Below are 17988 nucleotides of genomic sequence, written 5' to 3'. Positions count from 1 at the left end.
TGAAGAGTTATCCTGCTGAGGAAATGCCCAGCACCATGGTCCGGCTGCAGCAATCCCCTCGGATCCCATTTTGTGGAACCTAGGGAAGGATAACCGATGCAGCGCCAAGATTTCCTACAGCCCTTCAAAGCCGAGTGGATTTCCCCATTAATACAGCCTCTACGTGCAAAAATTTTCTGGATTTGGCAGCAGTTCCCATGCCTAAGGCAGCTCCAAGCTCAGGGGCAGCGCTGGCACGGGCTGCACGAGCTGCAGTCGCTCCCCGCTGATTGCTAAGTGCAGGGAGGGGGGTCAGGGTGCATCCCTGTCCGTCGATTCCCGGCCCGGCCCGCCGGCTCGCGAAGCAGCTGCTCGGAAATTTGCCCTCACCAGGATGCGCTTGGGCAAATTACATCCCAGCCTGCCCCAACACCGAAATCCAGATTTTTCCCAAGGGTGTCTCCTTGCGTGGAGGATGACAAGCATCAAAACGTGGCTTTCCTGGAAGGCTCCTTGGGGGTTCTTTTCTTTGCCTCACTAAATACAAGTTTTTTCAAGCCTTCATAAATCATTTCCTGGACACTTCATTTTTACCCCTGTCTCAATCATCACTATGGGCGTATAAAAACACCCAAAGTGGCTTTAAAATGTAGCCGGCCGGGGAGCTGCCTGCCTTGATGCGCAGGTCTGCCTGTGGCACAGCCACCCAGAGCGGGACCATCTTGGACATATGGCAGAGATTTAGGGTTGTATCAGAGTGCAGGGTGGCCCATAAGCACTTCTATAAATTACAGCCCCGCAGGGGCTGCCCCAATTCCACCGGCAAAAGTGACTCACAGCCTTCCCCAGGAAAAGAAAAAAAAAAAAAAAAATGCAAATCTTGAATTTTCCCCCTCGGAGGCGGTTAGGTTGCTCTTCCTGCGCTGTGACGCTTGTCAGTTGTTCAGTGGCTGGCTAATATCACCAAAAATCCAGTTTTTTCCAATGCTGGGTACCTGCCTGGCTCCCTGGAGTCTGTGTTCTTTGTAAGTCTGCAGTTTTAACTCTTTCTGATGTGTTTAGCACTATATGTCGAGACCTGGCACATACAAAGCATGTTTTCCCTGTGCCACGTGCCGATCCGCATCCTGGGGTCTGCTGCGTTTGGGCTTGGCCCCAGGGTGCCCAGTTACACCTTCCCAAAAACGCTTTTTGGGAGCTTCATCCCAAAAATTAGCAGGGGGGCGGGAAACGCTCGTGGCACTGGAGCATTTGGGGCAGCCACTTTGAGGGGTGAGCTGGTCCCCGGCAGGATGCCCTGGTGTTGTCCCAAAAGTGGGATCGTTTACCCGGTGTGCAGTACGCCAGTACACGCACAGAGCAGAGGTATTTTATTTATTCCATGTCTGCGCAGAGATTGTAATTCCACAGAGCTAGCCCGCTACACGCAGAATCTACCACATATTGATCTTGTTACAGGATTGGAAAAACCCACCTAAATTTACGCTAATTGGTTATTAATTACCACATCATCTACTATTGGTCAAGCATCTTTAAATTAGCAGGCTGCTCCTCAAGGGTTTGGGGGTGTAATTTGCATAGTCCTTTAATGGGGTAGGTGGTGGTAAACCTGCCCCCCCCAGCCACCTTTCCCACCCCCTGGTTACTGGCGATTCTTGGTGACTTCAGGCCCCTCTGGCAATCGCCCAGCTCTCAGCGCCTTCTGGGGCAGGATGTGTCCTCTTTATCAGTTTTTCAGCTCTCCTTCAAGGCTACTCTTTAGCAAAGCATGCTTTTTATCAGTCCTTCGGCTCTTCTTCAAAGGTATAGACGTCAGCAAAGCAAGTAGTGCGTTTAACCCTAAAGTAAACAGTGTCTAAGCACCAACCCAAACACATTTCTGTCCCCGTAAAGTGGAAAATTCTACTTTATGGATAGCACTGGTGGGATGGGTGTCGTGGTGGGATGGGTGTCCTAGTGGGATGGATGTCGTGGTGGGATGGGTGTCCTGGTGGGATGGGTGTCGTGGTGGGATGGGTGTCGTAGTGGGATGGATGTCATAGTGGGATGGGTGTCGTGGTGGGATGGGTATCCTGGTGGGATGGGTGTCGTGGTGGGATGGGTGTCGTGGTGGGATGGGTGTCCTGGTGGGATGGGTATCCTGGTGGGATGGGTGTCGTGGTGGGATGGGTGTCGTAGTGGGATGGATGTCATAGTGGGATGGGTGTCGTGGTGGGATGGGTATCCTGGTGGGATGGGTGTCGTGGTGGGATGGGTGTCCTGGTGGGATGGGTGTCGTGGTGGGATGGGTGTCCTGGTGGGATGGGTGTCGTGGTGGGATGGGTGTCCTAGTGGGATGGGTGTCGTGGTGGGATGGGTGTCGTGGTGGGATGGGTGTCCTGGTGGGATGGGTATCCTGGTGGGATGGATGTCGTGGTGGGATGGGTGTCGTGGTGGGATGGGTGTCCTGGTGGGATGGGTATCCTGGTGGGATGGATGTCGTGGTGGGATGGGTGTCCTGGTGGGATGGGTGTCCTAGTGGGATGGGTGTTGTGGTGGGATGGGTATCCTGGTGGGATGGGTATCCTGGTGGGATGGATGTTGTGGTGGGATGGGTGTCCTGGTGGGATGGGTATCCTGGTGGGATGGATGTTGTGGTGGGATGGGTATCCTGGTGGGATGGGTATCCTGGTGGGATGGATGTTGTGGTGGGATGGGTATCCTGGTGGGATGGGTGTTGTGGTGGGATGGATGTCGTGGTGGGATGGATGTCGTGGTGGGATGGGTGTCCTGGTGGGGTGGATGTCACGGTGAGATGGGTGTCCTGGCGGGATGGGTGCCCTGGCAGGGTGGCTGTGCCACCGCAGCTCTCCCTGACGCTGTCCAGGCTCCCGGGGCAGCTTTCCGGGGGGGGGGGGGGGGGGGGGCGGCAGGAGAGCCCTGAGCAACCCGTGGACAAGTGCTGGTGTCCCGCAGGACAGGTGACACGGGGGGAGCGGCGCACACGCAGGGACAGCGGGGCTGGGCGGCCGCGGGTGCTGCGGGGCGGCGTGGGCGCGGGCAGGCAGGTGGCAGCAAACCCTTACGGGAGCGCCGGGCTGCACCGAGCCGGCGGCTGCGCGCCCCGGGGGGAGCCTGCTGCTGCGGGCACGGCGGGCACCGGGCGCTTGTCTCCTCTGCACGGCGGGCACGGGGTGCCCGTCACTGCTGCGCGGGGTGCGTGTCCCCTCTGCACTGGGTGCGTGTCCCTTCTGCGCGGGGTGCGTGTCCCGTCTGCACTGGGTGCGTGTCCCTGCTGCACTGGGTGCCCGTCCCTTCTGCGCAGGGTGCGTGTCCCGTCTGCACTGGGTGCGTGTCCCTGCTGCACTGGGTGCCCGTCCCTTCTGCACTGGCTGCGTGTCCCTTCTGCACTGGGTACCCGTCACTGCTGCGCAGGGTGCGTGTCCCTTCTGCACTGGGTTCTTGTCCCTTCTGCACTGGGTGCATGTCCCCTCTGCACTGGGTGCCCCTCCCTTCTGCACAAGGTGCTTGTCTCCTCTGCACTGGGTGCCCATCCGCCCTGCACAGGGTGCCCTGTCCCCTCCGCACAGGGTATATTCCCCCTCAGCACTGTGCGCATGTCTGCTCTGCCCTGGGTGCACAGGGTGCCCACCCCTGAGGACAGGGTGTATTTCCCCTCTGCACAGGGTGCTCGTCCCCGCTGCACATGGTGTGTGCCCCCACTGCACTGGGTGTATTTACTCTCTGCACAGGGTGCACGTCCTGTCTGCACACGGCGCTTGTCCTCTCAGCACAGGGTGTACATCCCATCTGCACAGGGTGCCTGTCACGTGTGCACAGGGTGCTTGTCCCCTCTGCACACAGCGCATAGCTCCGCTGCACAGGGTGCACAGTGTACACGTCCCATCTGCACAGCGTGCATTTCCCCTCTGCGGCCTTCAGTTTGGAGGCTGGACACTGATTTTGGGTGAGAGGATGCCATCCCCCCTGCACAGGGCCTATCTATGCCAGCACCACCCAGAGCCATGGAGACACATCAGCCTCACGGGGCTCATGCGGAGCCAGAAGCGGTGCTGGGCACAGCCCCCTGGTGCGCTGCACCCCGCTGCAGGGCTGCCCGGCTGGGTGCATGCCCAGGACACCTCTGCCCTGGCTTCCTCGGGTGCCCAGGGGAGACACACGGTCCCCTCAAACCACCTCTGCAAGCTGAGCTGTGCTTTTCTTCGAGGGACTGGATAAAGCGCACGGGCCTCTCCTTGCATCGAGCCTTTCCTCCCATCACCCTCCTGCTACACGCAGCTGTGTGCAGGCTGAGCACAGCTCTCGCTTCATGAAAAGTAGCTTTTTTCCCTAAAACGTACTCCCACAGGGACCAGAAAGCCCCCAGCCACCTCCCAGAGAGCAGCTATGGGCAGAGCTGGGTGCTGGGCACACCCCAGGCCAGTGCCTCCCATGGGTGCTTGCACCCATCCTGCAGCTATTGTGGCTTTCCCCACCCCAAATCACGACCGGGGATGCTGGGGGTCCACAGCTTTCAGGCAGCCGTGCGTGCAGGCAGAACCACGAGCAGGCAGGGGAAGGCCAGCAGCGGCAGGGTGTGGAGGTGCCCACGTACCACCCTGGCATGCCGCCGGGAACAGGGAACGGTTGATGCCCGGGGCACTTCCTGAGAGGGAAAACCCCTACCTGCACCCCAGCTTTGTTTCTGGTGCAGGATGCGGGCGCCCGGCCCCGGGGATGGGCTCAGACCACAGACCCTCAGCTGCGCTGACCGGGGTCGCAGCCCTGCCCCAGCATGGGGACCGTGTCAGCCCCCCAGCAGTCTCCTTTTCCGGCAAAGTGTCTTCCCCTGGGATTTACTGGTTTTTAAATGCATTTAGGGCAAGGCAGGTCCTTAAGCCCCCTCTCCAGGGCTAAGCCTCTGTTGCAACAGGCGGAGCTGGGAGGCTGCTTAGGCAAAAGACATCCACTAACGCAATAAGACAACGCATTTAAAAGGCAAATGGGTCCTGAGCCGGGTGTTGCTTTTCTCGCCAGGGAGGCTGGGTGCTGAGCAAGCTGGGCACCCAGTGCAGAGCCACGTGCTGAAGCCGGGCAAACCTTTGGGGAAGGGACAAGCAGGTCCCCTGGGTGCTCGGAGCATCCTGGGAAGGGCCTGGGCACCAGGGACTGGCCCTGACACGCTGCCTCCTTACGGACACCCCTCCTTGTGCCACCCAGCCTGGCAAAAAGGACCACGTGGGTATTTGGGTGCCCCCATTTTGGGGCTGACCCAGCGTGTTGCTTTTGAAATTCATCCTGTCGCTGGCATCCTGGCCACCAAGGGCTGGAGGGGACATCCCTGCCTGGCTGAGCTGCCCCCCCACCCAGAGAGGAAGGGAAGGGGGGGGCAGTGGGGTGCCAGCCCTGGGAACCTGCCTCCACAGCACGGCACACCCAGGGGATGTGCAGGGGCAGGTAGGGGCACCCGCCCCAGCCGGCAGCAGAGGCTCCTGTGCATAAAAAGTGACTCTTTCACTTGGCACAGACTTTCGGAAGCAAAACGCTGCCCACGCACCTTCCCATCGCCTCGCCCTCCCCCCCTGCTCCCAGCACCCACGTGCTGCGTTCAGCCTACACAGGGCTTATTCCCAGCCATGGCTGGCTGTCCCTCCTGGGCCTGGAGGTCAGCGCAGCTCCAAGCAAAGTGCTCCCCAAAAATGGGCTGGAAAAAAAGTGCTCGGAGGCCACACCTGGGGCAGGAGGAGCCGAGCACCATACCTGGAGGTATCTGGCATGGGATAGCTGTGGGGAAAGTGTCCCTTTAGGGACAGAGCTGCTCTGCAAGCAGTTGGGGTTTGCAGAGCATGAGCTCTTGGGGGGGGTGTTTGTCCCTGCACAGGACACAGCCACGTTCCCAGTGGGGTTCAGCCAGGTGTCTGGCAGCAGCAGCTCAGGGCAGACAAGCTGCCAGCCCACGCCACCCACCACGCTTCCTCCCACAAGCTCCTTCCACCAGAGGAAGCCCCGGGGTGGGGTGTGTGTGTGTGTGAGGGCCCCAGGGTGGTGCAGACACCTGCAGAAACCAGAGAAAGGCAGGAGGGAGCTGGAGCCCCCCCCCCCCCCATCACCCCTGGGTACATCACCCCTGTCCTCACCAGGGGACCAGCACCTTAGAGATGCCCAGAGCCACCCCACACTCAGGATGAGGTCCATCCCCTGCCCCGAGAAGCTGCTCTTCTCCCCCAGGGAGGTGCAGAGCCCACTCAGGAAACACCACAGGGGTGTTTGCAAGGAGCCCCACCACCACCCCGAGGCAACAATTCCCACCCAGGAGTCACAAACGGCGACAAGGCTCAGCCTCCAGCCCGACAGCAGCACTCATACCTCCAGCCAAACTCCTTTATTTCCATCCAGTTTCACCACTGGTACAGAAGATACAAAACATGAAAAAATAGGCTTTTTTGTGCCCCCCACCCCCCCATCCCCAAAGCGTTCCAGCTATTTACAGGCGGAGGCGAGCGGCTCAGTGGCAGCAGCTGCACTTGCTGCTGGCCGGCTCCTTGCACACGCAGCCCTTGGCGCAGTTGCTGCAGCTTGCGGGGCAGCAGGAGCAGCAGCCTGAGGGGGGGACACGAGAGTTAGGGGGTGGGAGGGAAGGGATGGGGGTCCCATGGGGCAGGGGCACCTTGTGGAGAGAAACTTCCCCCCCCCCCCCCCGCCACGGGCAGGGCTGTGATCCCAATGGGGCAGTGCTTGGGGGTCTCCATGGGGGGGTCCTACAGGGCAGGGGCAGCCCCCAAAGGGGAGCAGGGGGGGTCTCCAGGGGATGAGGGAGGGATCCCCATGAGGGTCCTACAGGGCAGGGGCACCCACATGGGAGAGCGGTGGGGTCGCCACAGCGGGTCCTACAGGGCGAGGAGGGGTTCCGTATGGGGCAAGGGTCAGGAGGTGCCCATGGGGGTCCGAGAGGGGAGGGAGGGGGTCCCCTAGGGAAAGGCTGGGCCCCCCCCGGGGACAGGACCCCCCTACCCCGGGCTGAGCCCCCCCACTCACTCTTGCGGCAGCTCCGGCAGCGGCAGTTCTTGCACTTGCAGGACCCGGCGCAGGAGCAGGAGTCACCTGGGGCGGGAGAGCGGCCGTTAGCCGGGACCGACGGGACCCGACCGGCCGGGCACAGCCGCGACGGGACGGACACTTACCGGCGGCACACGTGCAGTCCTGGGGGTCCATGGCTCGGCGCGGCTCGGCTAGGCGCGGCTTGGCTAGGCACGGCTTGGCTCGGCTGGGCTCGGCTGGGCTCGCAGCAGTACGGAGCAGCGCCGGCCGCCCGGTATTTATGGGCTGGAGGCGCGGGGCGGTGCTCGGCGCTGCGCACGGCGGGGCCGTGGGGCCGTGCTCAGCGTGGGGCCGTGCTCACCTCGGGGCCGTGCACAGCGGGGGGCGGTGCCGTGGGGCCGTGCACAGCCGGGGGCCGTGCTCCCCGTGGGGCCGTGCTCACCGCGGGTCATGGCCCTGCCGCGCCCCCCAGGCTCCCAGCCAGGGCACCCATCCGCACCCCTTTCTGCCCCCCCCCCCCTCCGGCAGGGTGCTGCATCCTGGGGGACACAAGATGCTGGAAGATGCCAAGGAGGGGTGACAGCGCTGGCACCAACTCCCTGGCCACGGTTCCCAGCCCTTCCCGGCCCCATTTGGCGAGAGCTGGGGTGTGGCTGTGCCCCCCGCCCTTGGGGAGGCCGTGGGATGCACGTGGCTGTCCCCAGGATGGGACAGTCTCAGCATCCTGCCCGAAAGCAGGGTGGCCCCGGGGCAGCCCCCGCGGGGCTGGGGTGTTCGGCTGGCCCCCCAGGAGGGGCGAGCACAGAGGCGCAGCACCGGGATGCAGCACGGGAGCATGGCACGGCCGGCCGGGGGCCGCTAGGAGCCATGGCTTCCTGGCACCCGTGGTGCCTGAGGGTTTTCCCCCTTGTCGTGGTGTTTACGTGCCGACTGGCCTCCACCGCCCCGCTTGTGTCCACGGCCAGCTCCGCACCCGGCACGGAAAACAGCGGCTGGGCCAGGGACAAGCCGTCCCCACGCCTGTGTCCGGTGCTCATGGTGGTTGTGGTGTTTTTGCTGGAAATGGGGCAAGTCTGGGCATGGAGCTGGCGCTGTGGATGGGGTTGGTCCCCATGGTGCCCAGGCCAGCGGGCCCTGGGACGAGGAGCAGGTCTGGGGCCCTGGGAGGTGGTGCCAAAGAATGGCTCGTGCTTGTTTGAAAAAATACCGAGTTGTTTTTTGGTTTTTTTTTTTTTTCCTGGCAGCGTTTTGCAGGCAGCAGCGCTGTGTGTAAATACGAGGCTGAGCCAGCAGGCGTTGCACTCAGCACTGGCTGAGTGGAAAGGAGGAGAGGTGAAATCACGGTTGCACGCGTGGTCTTATTGCACATAAACGCGGATTGTGAAATCGCTTCCCAGACATCCCCAGCATGGTGCCGCGGGCCAGTGCTGCCCCCCTCCCCGGCTCCCCCCTCCATCGGGGCTCTGTTGCACCCCTGTTTGAAGAAAGGAGAGCCCCCCCCCCCCCCAAATGGGGATGTGCACCCCAACACGGGGCTGTACCGAAAGCAGGGGGTAAGCATGCAGGGACAAGGCTGCGGGGAACGCAGGAGAATTCTCAGATTTCTGGGAATCCCGCACTTCACCCATGGAGGGGCTGTGCCAGATCCCAGGGCACGTGGCCCTGGGGCCCCGTCACTGCGAGCGGGAAGGGCAGCACAGCATCCCACAGGACCATGCATGGAGCCTGGACGGGAAAAAAGCCTGGAAAATGCCCTGTTTCCTAATTGAGGCATTTTCACTGATTAATCACCCCGCAGCAGGACAGGGAAGGATGAGTCGTGTCTCCCCCCGAGCTGCGGGCTTGCTGAAACGCTGGGGTGCAGGGCGCATGCCAGACATCAGCGGAGACCTCAGGGGCTTTCCTGCGTTGCTGCTGGTGCTCTGATTTCCCAGGGCTGGCAGGGAACGGTTAATCCCGAGTCTGTGCCTGTGTAAGAGGAGTGCCAGGTCCGACTGATTTTATAGCAGCTGTAAAGTGAGCAGAGGAACCGCAGCTGCCCAGCACAGGTCTCGGGGCTCGGAGCTGAGCAGCCGACACCCCTGTGTACCCCCCACTTCCTGCGCAGGTGGGAAGGTGCCGTGGGGCACTGGGACGGGCAATGGGGCAGAGCCATGGGGCAGGACCGATGCAAACCCACCCGGGACAGAGAGGCTGGAAGGATGCTGTCAGCCCCGCTGGTTAAACCAGATATTTGGGGATAAATCCCATTAGCAACCTCTCCTTCACGCTTGTTGTGGGCTCACCAACAATGTTTTTGCATGGTTGGCGCTTAAATCTCTCCAGGTAAATCTCTCTTGGGGTGCCAGCCCCAAAAGGGCTGCCTGCCCTCAAACCTCCCTCAGCGGCCCTCGCACAGACCCACTCACATTGGGGCTGCGGGCTCGCCTGTCTGAGCAAGGGCTCAACATAGAGCCTTACGTCCCTCTCCACCAAAATCAGTGTCCACGCTCCAAACTGTAAATGTCGAGCCCCTGCTCCCAGGCCAAAGGTGCCAGCCCCAAAAGGGCTGCCTGCCCTCAAACCTCCCTCAGCGGCCCTCGCACAGAGCCACTCACATTGGGGCTGCGGGCTCCCCTTCACATGTAACAGTTCTACCTCTCTCCATCGCTCCAACAGTTCCATCCAGACAGGTACGTTATCAGATGTGAGGAGAGAGAACTCGGCAGAAAGCCTCATGGCGAAGGACCTTGGAACAACACCGTGGTCAACCTCAGTGGTTACACAAAGAGCAGCGCTGACCCTTCGCAGCCAGCAGCCCTTTTAAAAACTAAGCCCAGCCCCATGCTCATCACACCCACCTGGGCTGCCCAGCCTCAGCACACCGCTGTGAAGATTTGCTCGTAAAGCACAACAGAAATACCAGCCGTGGAGAAGAAGTTTTTACACAGAAACTTTTCTGAGGGGTGCTTCAAAATACACACTCGTAGTGGGGCTGAGGACTTGCCTGCTCATGGAAGGGGTCCAAAAAAAACCTTACATCACTCTCGACCAAAATCAGCGTCCATCCCCAAAACTTTAAACATCCAGCCCCTGCTCCCAGGCCAAAGGTGCCAGCCCCAAAAGGGCTGCCTGGCCTCAAACCTCCCTCAGCGGCCCTCGCACAGACCCACTCACATTGGGGCTGCGGGCTCGCCTAGCCGAGCAAGGGCTCAACATAGAGCCTTACATCTCTCTCATCAAAAATCAGCTTTCCCCGTCCAAACTCTAAACGTCCAGCCCTTGCTCCCAGGCCAAAGGTGCCAGCCCCAACAGATAACTGCTGTTTGCAGAACGGAGTTTAGTTTGAAGCTCCAGAGCTGGTGCTGCACCGTGCCTGTGGTATTTCTGCTCTGACCTACGTTCAGCCGGCGTACGAGTGTGCCTCACGCCCATCGGAAGTGTGGGGTGATGGGCTCATCTCAGGGGACACGCTGGTGGAAGAGCCCTCCTGGAGCCAAGGGGTATGCCCCGGGCTTCGGCACCACGGGTGGCTGGTGGGCAGGGGTGGCCTCGGCCGTGCCCAGACCCTGGCTGAGCCCTGGAAGCGGTGGCTGGACAGGTCAGGAAACATTTTGCAGCTAAAAAGAGACCCCAAAAAGGTGCATTTGGGGAGTGCAGGGCCAGGCAGGACCTCTCATGTGTCCTGGGAAGTGGCACGGTGCCACATGGTGCCCGGGGTGCAGCACCCTGGCTGCGCTTGGGCAGGGTGAGCGTCGCACCCCAAGGTGGGCATCACATCCCGTTGTGGGCACCGAACCTTGGCGTGGGCGTCACATCCCATCGCAGGCATTGCACCCCATCGTGGGCATCGCGTCCTGGGCACTGCACCCTGTTGGAGGCATTGCACCCCATCCTGGGCATTGCACCTTAGCACGGGCCATCGCAGGCACCCAGGTCCCCCATGGAAGTGGTGGAGGCGGTGGGGGGAGAAGTGGGGTGGTTCTTTGTGCCAGCTTGACTAAACTGCCGGGAGGAAAATTAAACCTGTTCCCCACCTGCCGTGGAAACGTTACCCCTGGAAATGGGCAGGACTGCAGCAGTTATTACGCTGTCGGTGAAGGCTTGTAATAACGAGCTGCTCATTAGCCCCGAGGATTTCTGGTGGAGGAGAGAGCATGGGATTTGCCCTTGGGTAACAACAGGGCGGGGAAAAAACCCCAACGTATAAATTAACTTGTTGTGCAGGGAAAGTGTTAAAATGGAGTCAGAGCTGCTGGTAGGGAGGGCAGAGCCAAGATTGAAAGAAAGAGGCAAAACAAGATGCGGGCTTTTTGCCATGACCCCCCAAACGCACTGCCCTCCCGCTCCCCAGGAAACCGCCCTGTCCAACACAAGTGCGAGGTTCCTTATAGACCTTTATATACACATCGCTTTATTTAGGTAGCTTATTACACATCGCACGTGACAAAGACTAAAGATATCTGAACACATATAAAAAAACCCAACATACACAATAAGGTTATTCTTCTTCAGCCCCCCAGATGTGCAGCACCCCCAGATGTGCAGCTGGGGGTCCCTATTTGCAGCAGCTGCACTTGGCGGAGGGGGGGCCCTTGCAGACGCAGCCCTGTGCGCACTTGGCACATCCCGCCGGGCAGCAGGAGCAGCAGCCTGAGGAGGGGGAGAAAAATAAGTCAGGGACGTTCCCGGGGGAGGGGGGTGTGGGTGTCCCACGGGGTATGGCTGGTTTGGAGACCTCCCACCCACCCTTGTAGCAGCATCCCCTTCCCCGGCAGCATCTCTGGGGTGTTTTTGTCCCCAGGGCCGGCAGTGGGGAGGCAGCAGGAGGGTGTGGGACCCCCCCAGGGGTTCACCGGGCCCCCCCAGCCCCTCTCTGTGCAAACCCTCCCGCACACGGCTCTGCCCGGGGCTGACGGCATCCGGAGCGGCCGGAAGAAATCCCGGTGCCGGTTTCCTCCCGGGGCATCCTGAGGCTGCAGCGAGGGGTACGCGGAGTTTTGGGTTATACCGGATGGCTTGTATTTCCCGGGGGGGGCGGGAATTCACCCTGTGCTCCTTTGGGGGCAAAACACTACGGGAGCAATAAACTCAACTCTGGCAATGCTGAGCCTGATTTGATTCAGTGTGTCCAGGGATGTGCGGTGAAACCCCCCACGAGTGTTTCTGCCCCCCCACCCCCGCGGGGCTCGGGGACCCCCCCTCACCTTTTTTGCACGATGTGCATTTGCAGTTTTTGCATTTGCAGTTGTCCCCGCAGGTGCAGGTGCCACCTAAAAAAAAAAAAAAAAAAAAAAAAAAGGAGAAAAAGGGGTGAGAGGAGATAGTGGGAGGGGATCCCCACATCCCCGGGGGTCAGCGGGGACGTTCCGGGGCGAGGGCCGCAGGGAGAGCATCGCCGCCCCTCCCAGCACCCCCTCTCCGGCACCACCGGCCGGGGCTGATGCTTTGGCCTCGTTCAGCCGGGAGGTCACGGCATTCCCGGCCGCTTCCCGGTGGGATACTCCAGGTGTGACCCCGCAATGCCAGGAAAGGATTTCAGCAGCCGGCTCGGCCGGGACGGAGCATCGGGGATGACGGAGGAGGCTGGCGGACGGGAGCCTCGGTGGTCCCGCGGGATGCTGAGGCGGAGGGAAGCGCTTGCTTACCCGTGGCGCAGGGGCAGTCCTGGGAGTCCATGTCTGCCTGGGCTGGGTACCGTCTGTCGGAAGCGCCGGGCGATGGGGAGAGCGGCTTTGGCAGGACTCGCGGCCGCCTTCTATTTATCCTTGGCCAGGCGAGAGCGAGTGCAAAACCTCCGCCCCCCGCAGCCTGCACACGGCTCAGCCCGGCACCTGCCCCAGGCGCTGCTGATTCACTCCCCGGGGAGGCCAGGCAGGACCCGCGGCTCCCACGTCCCCCCTCCCCGGGGTGCCGGGGGCAGTAAGGGGGTGCTGCTTGGGCGGCCGCGGCTCCCCGCCGAGGTGGGGTGGGGGTGTGTGTGTGTGTGTGTGTGCAGAGAACGGCCAGCTCTCATCACACAGATGGCACGTGCCTTGGTGCTCCACTCCCACGGGTCAGAGGCTGAGGGGGTGTACCCAGGGAGGCCTCCGCAGCGTGGCCCTTTGCCAAAATCAAGCTGCTGACCCCCTAGATGTCTCGGGGGGGGTGTGGGGATGGGGGGTGTGTGCACTGACACCAGAGCTGCCACCGCTGCAGGGAGCACGCAGCCCCCTCCTCCCAGAGCCGCCACAGCGGGGTGATGGGGAGCTGGCACGGTGGGGTGACAGGGATGTGGTCCCTGTCCCAGACCCTGTCCTGTGGCTCCAACACCCTCCCCGCGAGCGGGAGCAGCAACAAGCCGGACTGGCCTGGCCGGAGTCTGCCGTGCCCTCCCGGCATCCCGGGACGGCGGCACCCACATCTCGGCGCCGCGCATGGCACCTCGGGGGCCCCATCTCATTCCCGGCTGGGGCGCTCCGTCCCACTCATCTGAATTAATTTCCGCGCTCCATCAGCCGGGCGTGCAGGGGAGGAGGGTGGCGGGCAAGCTGCCATCACCCTGGTCAACTCCTCCGGCGGGTTCTACCCACCCACTCAAAAGAGCAGTGAGGGTTTCGGGTGGAAGGCATGAAAAAGATGATGCTTTCTGAGATTTTGGGTGTGGGGAAGGACTGCCCCATGGCCAGGAGGCACTGCCAGCCATGGAGCATCCTTCCTCCTCACCCGCGGGGATTTTGCGTGCTCCCCAGTGTCAGTGGTACCTCGTCCCGGCTGCCCCACACCCCAAAACTCCTTTGCTTTGGGTTTTTATCCCAGCTGGCCTTTTGCCTGCGGTGCCTGGCTAAGGTGGTTTGTCAGAGGCGATGCTAATCCAGCCAAAACAGCGGGCCAGGGAGTATTTTTACCACCCAGCTGTCTGGGCATGTTGGGAGCTTGTTGGGTGACCTGGTGGGGAGCGGTGCCAGCGCCCCGACTCGGCGTCTCCTTCAGCCCAGCCAGGACAGGGTGGGAAAGGGGTACATAAAAGTCTGAGGAAGGCAGAGCCGATGGGTCCCTTCCTCGCCCCGGCAGCAGCTGGTCGGTGCCCCGGCGTGCCAGCCCTGCGGTCGCGTGAGCATCATGCTCCTGCTGATGCACCAGAGCGTTATGGCAGGGGACGGTGCCAGGGCCCAGGCGCATGCCAAAGGTGTCAGTCGCTCCCGCAGGAGCAGGGAAACAGCAACGTGCCAGGGAACACACGTGGAAGTGGCCGCCCGCCCTCCCCAGCTACGGCCCCCTGCTCTGTGAGTGTCACGGCAGAGGGGGAAACATCTCCTCACGGGTCTGCACGTGTTCTGCTCCTGAAACAACCAGCTGAGCACTCCCTCAGTGCAGGAATATGCCCAGGGAAATGCTTCCAGCCGTGTTGCAATGGATGCACGGGGAACAGCAATGCCACGGTCCTCCCACACCGCCCGGCACCCTTGGCCGCCCAGCTCAAGGCACGGTGCTGGCAGGTTGTCCCTGTCCCCAGCTGGCGGTGGCACAGGGATGCGGGGACAGGCAGCCCCTTCAAAGTGGTCGCCTTCCTCCAGCCTGGGGGGAGGAAGGCGAAGCCCGTGCTGGGGGCACAGAACAACACCGGCTGTGCCGTGCGATCCCTGCCACGCAAGGACGGGGTGGAGAAAAAGCTCTCCAGGACCTGTTCTCAGCTCGGACCCCAGCCCCGTTCCCCTTCTTTCCTTCCTTCCTTTGCATGAAGGAAAAAAGCATCTTCCAGGTGATGCAGGACCGGGGGTCATGGCTCTGGGAGGTCTCGTATTGCTCCCGGTCCGTTCTGTAATTAATTTGGGATAGGGCTGGAGCAGTGGGTTTTCAGTCGGACACACATCAGCCGGGCCACCTCCGGGAGCAGCCTGTAATTGGTGTGATGAGCTGCAGAGCCAGGACCCCAGGGAGACCTTTCTGCTGCTTAAATACCCCCGTCATGAGGCCCTGGGAGCCCCAGTTTGCCTTCTGGCCTCTGCTGGGAGAGCCCGGGGGTTCCCCATCATTTAAACGAGGCTGACGCTGCTCCCCAGAGCCGAGCAAAGTGGGCAGGGTCCCTGTGCGGCGATTATTCACCAGCCCTTGCCATGCCAGAGCCATACTCCTTGGCGGCCACGTCCCTCGTGTGGGATGCCTGGCTCTGTCCCCGGGCATATCCGTGGCAATCACCCCAAGATTACGGGTTAATTAACAGGGCTGAGTCAGCGGGATGCTCGGGCGCTCCAGGCACAGCCGGAGATGACGCTCGCCAGTGGGACGGTGATGGCTCTGCAGGGCATGGCAGGGACCGGGCTCCCCAGGAAGGAGTGAAGGAGGATGACAACCTTGAGGAAGATGCAGTGGAGGCATCCGTCTCTGCGACAGGCGCCCGCGACACCCGGGGTGACTAGACCTGATTGCTGAAAGCCACAGGACGGTGCCGGGCTAGTGCTGGCGGCTAGCCGTGACTCAGTGCCGGTGCCAGGCAGGCGAGGAGGAACGGGCAGCAGCCGGCTCCCGAGGAGGTGAGCTGGCACAGGTCTGCCCTGACTCCCCGCTGAAGGACGTGCAGCCCCAGTCGCCCACGGTCATGCCACGGCACGTGACGAACCTGCCTTCGGTTGCCCACGGTTTTCTGCAGCCACCCCAGCGCAGATGACCCTGCAGATGACGCCGGGTCCCCCTCTCCCCTCTCCGAGGGCGCGCGTCTACCCCAAGCACCCGCTCCGGGCTCATCGGCCCCTCCTGAGCAGTGCCGGGTTCGGCGACACGTCCTTCTGCTGGCAAAGCACCGTGGTTCGAAACGGTACGGCCCACGGGCAGGGATGCCGGGGAGCTGGGAAACCAGCGTGGGCACAGCACAGAGACCCTGGGGGACAGTCCCTGGGGGTACGCTGCCCCTCACCAGTGCCTGCAGCTTGCCGGGCAGGGTGCTGATGCCCTGTGGCACCCCAACCTTGCAGGGCACCCAGGGGTGCGGCCCAACGCTGCCCGCTCCAGCTGCCCGTTAGTGTCGGGCCCTGGGCAGGAGAGCCACGGCCGACCAGGGCTGAGCTGCCGGGGCTGGAAGGAGCCGTGACCCACCTGGGAGCAGCCTTTCAAACTGAAACAGAGAAAAGGGGGCTGACGCATCCCCCCTGTCACCCAGCAAAGACACAGCCCACTCAAAACGCTGAAAGCCAGCAGGAAGCCACGGGAGCCATCACTGCTTAGAAAGCAGGCTCGGCTTTTATTTGACGGGTGTCTCAGGTTATTATTTGCTGATGATAAACAAGTGTTTAAAACACGGGAAACAGGTGCTGACGTCGTTTTGTTTTGCCAGCGCTTGCCAGCCCTTTGGCAGAGGAGGAAGAGGATGAATCACCCCTCGCCTGCCGTGGGAAGCCGTTCCCAACCGCTCCCCATGTGCATAGGCAAAGCCTTGGAAACCATTTGGGAGTGAAACCGGATCAGTGGGGTGACCTCACGCTCCGGAGGCTTCTTCTTTTCCCCCCCAGAAAACAGTGGGCAAAGACACGTTCCCATCTCAGCGGCAGACATGAGCTAAGCCCATCGTCTGCTTTCCCTCCTCGCTCCTTCCCCGGGAGCTGCCCGCTTTCCTGCCAAACCCCCTGCCTGCATCTCCATCCCAGCTTTGGGAAAACCTATCCCAGCCGCTGCTTCTCCGGATGCTCGGGTATCCGCCAAGCCTTGGTGTGTCTCCATTTACCGGGGTCGATGCCCTCCTCGGTGGGCTTCGCCGGCCCACGATCACGTCTGTAGGAAAAGAAACACACCTCGGGCGAGGGCCCGCAGAAGGGGACGAGCAGATTTTCATTAAGCAGGAATTGCACGGCGCGCAATACTGCAACGCTTTCACAACCCTGCAGCGTGCTTTGATGTGGGCTGGTTGGGAGCCACTTTGCAACCCAGCCGGCTGCGCTGGACCTGGGACTTCCAAATCCGGGTTTCTAAGCTGGGCTCAGCCGCTGGCTCGTCTTATGGCTCCGGGCAAAAGCTTGAAATTTATTCCGTATTTCTTATCTGGAAATGAGCTATCAATATTACCTTCCCCTTGGAAAAAAAAAAAAAAAACCCAAGCAGTGCGGAGAGGGTGGTGATTTGCTAATTATTTATTCTTAGAGGGAAGGGAAAGGAAGAAAGGCTGAACCGATGCCATGCAGTCGGGTCCAGGAGGGTGAGCCTGACCCCGCCGGTTTTGGGGTGTGCAACCCAGGGGGGGGACCCCAGCACAAGCCCCCGCCCAGCGGTACGGGGTTTTGGGGCCGGGCGATGTGTGTTTGGGCATGTCTGGGAGATGAAAGGGCCGATTCCTCTTTTGATCATGAAATTCTCATAAATGTTAATGGGAATTACTTCGAGGTCTAACGAGGGCAGAATTGCAGCCCCCAAGGGGAGGAAGGGGGTGAGGACCAACCAAGCTTTGGCTGGGAAATAAAAAGGCTCGGATTTACCTTGACCCCCCCCCTCATGAGAGCACAGTACCGGTGGGTCAAGGGCTGCCCCATACCCCTGCAGACCCTCCCTGGAAAGGGGGTCCCCAGGTGTCCCCCACTTTGCCCAGCGCTGCTGGCACCTGCACAGACAGGTTTTACGCATCACCTTAACTCTAGGCGTCATTTTAACTCACAAATCTAATACTTTCCCAGTGTGCAATTTGGATTTTCTTCTTTTTTTTCTTTTCTTCCCCCCCCCATCTTCTCTTCCCTTTTGCGTCTTTCAGGTTCCCACAGACTTCAAACTCACCTGCTCCAACTACCCGCCACCTCCCTCGGCTGAAACGTGACCTGACGTTTCCAAGTATCGTTACCTTGGGCATATTTAATTATTTTATTCCCCTTTAGTTGCTAATTAGAAGCCAAGAGTGGAGAGGATGAGTAATCCCCTGGGATGTCGAGTAGACGCTTGCCTGAGCTTGCAAAGAAAACACCAAGCTCCTCGGTAGAAAGGCGTTAAATAAAAGGATGGGATATTTTTCCTTGATGTCTTCATAGTCCTGCTCCTGAGATCCAGAAATCGTGGTTG

At 61.1% G+C, this 17988-nt stretch overlaps 2 protein-coding genes across 2 annotated transcripts; both read right to left on the bottom strand.

Annotated features, from left to right (window-relative positions):
• Positions 1-6325: 6325 nt before the first annotated feature.
• Positions 6326-7294, bottom strand: LOC129212277 (metallothionein-2). Its single transcript, XM_054840658.1, has 3 exons — positions 7140-7294; positions 6994-7059; positions 6326-6558 (listed from the first exon to the last, which is right to left on the bottom strand). The coding sequence occupies exons 1-3, from the start codon at positions 7168-7170 to the stop codon at positions 6464-6466; spliced, it is 192 nt and encodes a 63-aa protein (XP_054696633.1). The 5' UTR covers positions 7171-7294; the 3' UTR covers positions 6326-6463.
• A 4069-nt stretch (positions 7295-11363) lies between these two features.
• Positions 11364-12769, bottom strand: LOC129212278 (metallothionein-1). Its single transcript, XM_054840659.1, has 3 exons — positions 12624-12769; positions 12183-12248; positions 11364-11628 (listed from the first exon to the last, which is right to left on the bottom strand). Exons 1-3 carry the CDS (start codon positions 12652-12654, stop codon positions 11534-11536), a joined length of 192 nt encoding a protein of 63 aa, XP_054696634.1. The 5' UTR covers positions 12655-12769; the 3' UTR covers positions 11364-11533.
• Positions 12770-17988: the final 5219 nt, after the last annotated feature.

This window comes from Grus americana, chromosome 13, assembly GCF_028858705.1.
Source record: "Grus americana isolate bGruAme1 chromosome 13, bGruAme1.mat, whole genome shotgun sequence".
In the NCBI taxonomy this organism is placed as follows: domain Eukaryota; kingdom Metazoa; phylum Chordata; class Aves; order Gruiformes; family Gruidae; genus Grus; species Grus americana.
The sequence above is the reverse complement of the archived record's forward strand: the minus strand, read 5'-3'. Positions and strand labels throughout refer to the sequence as shown.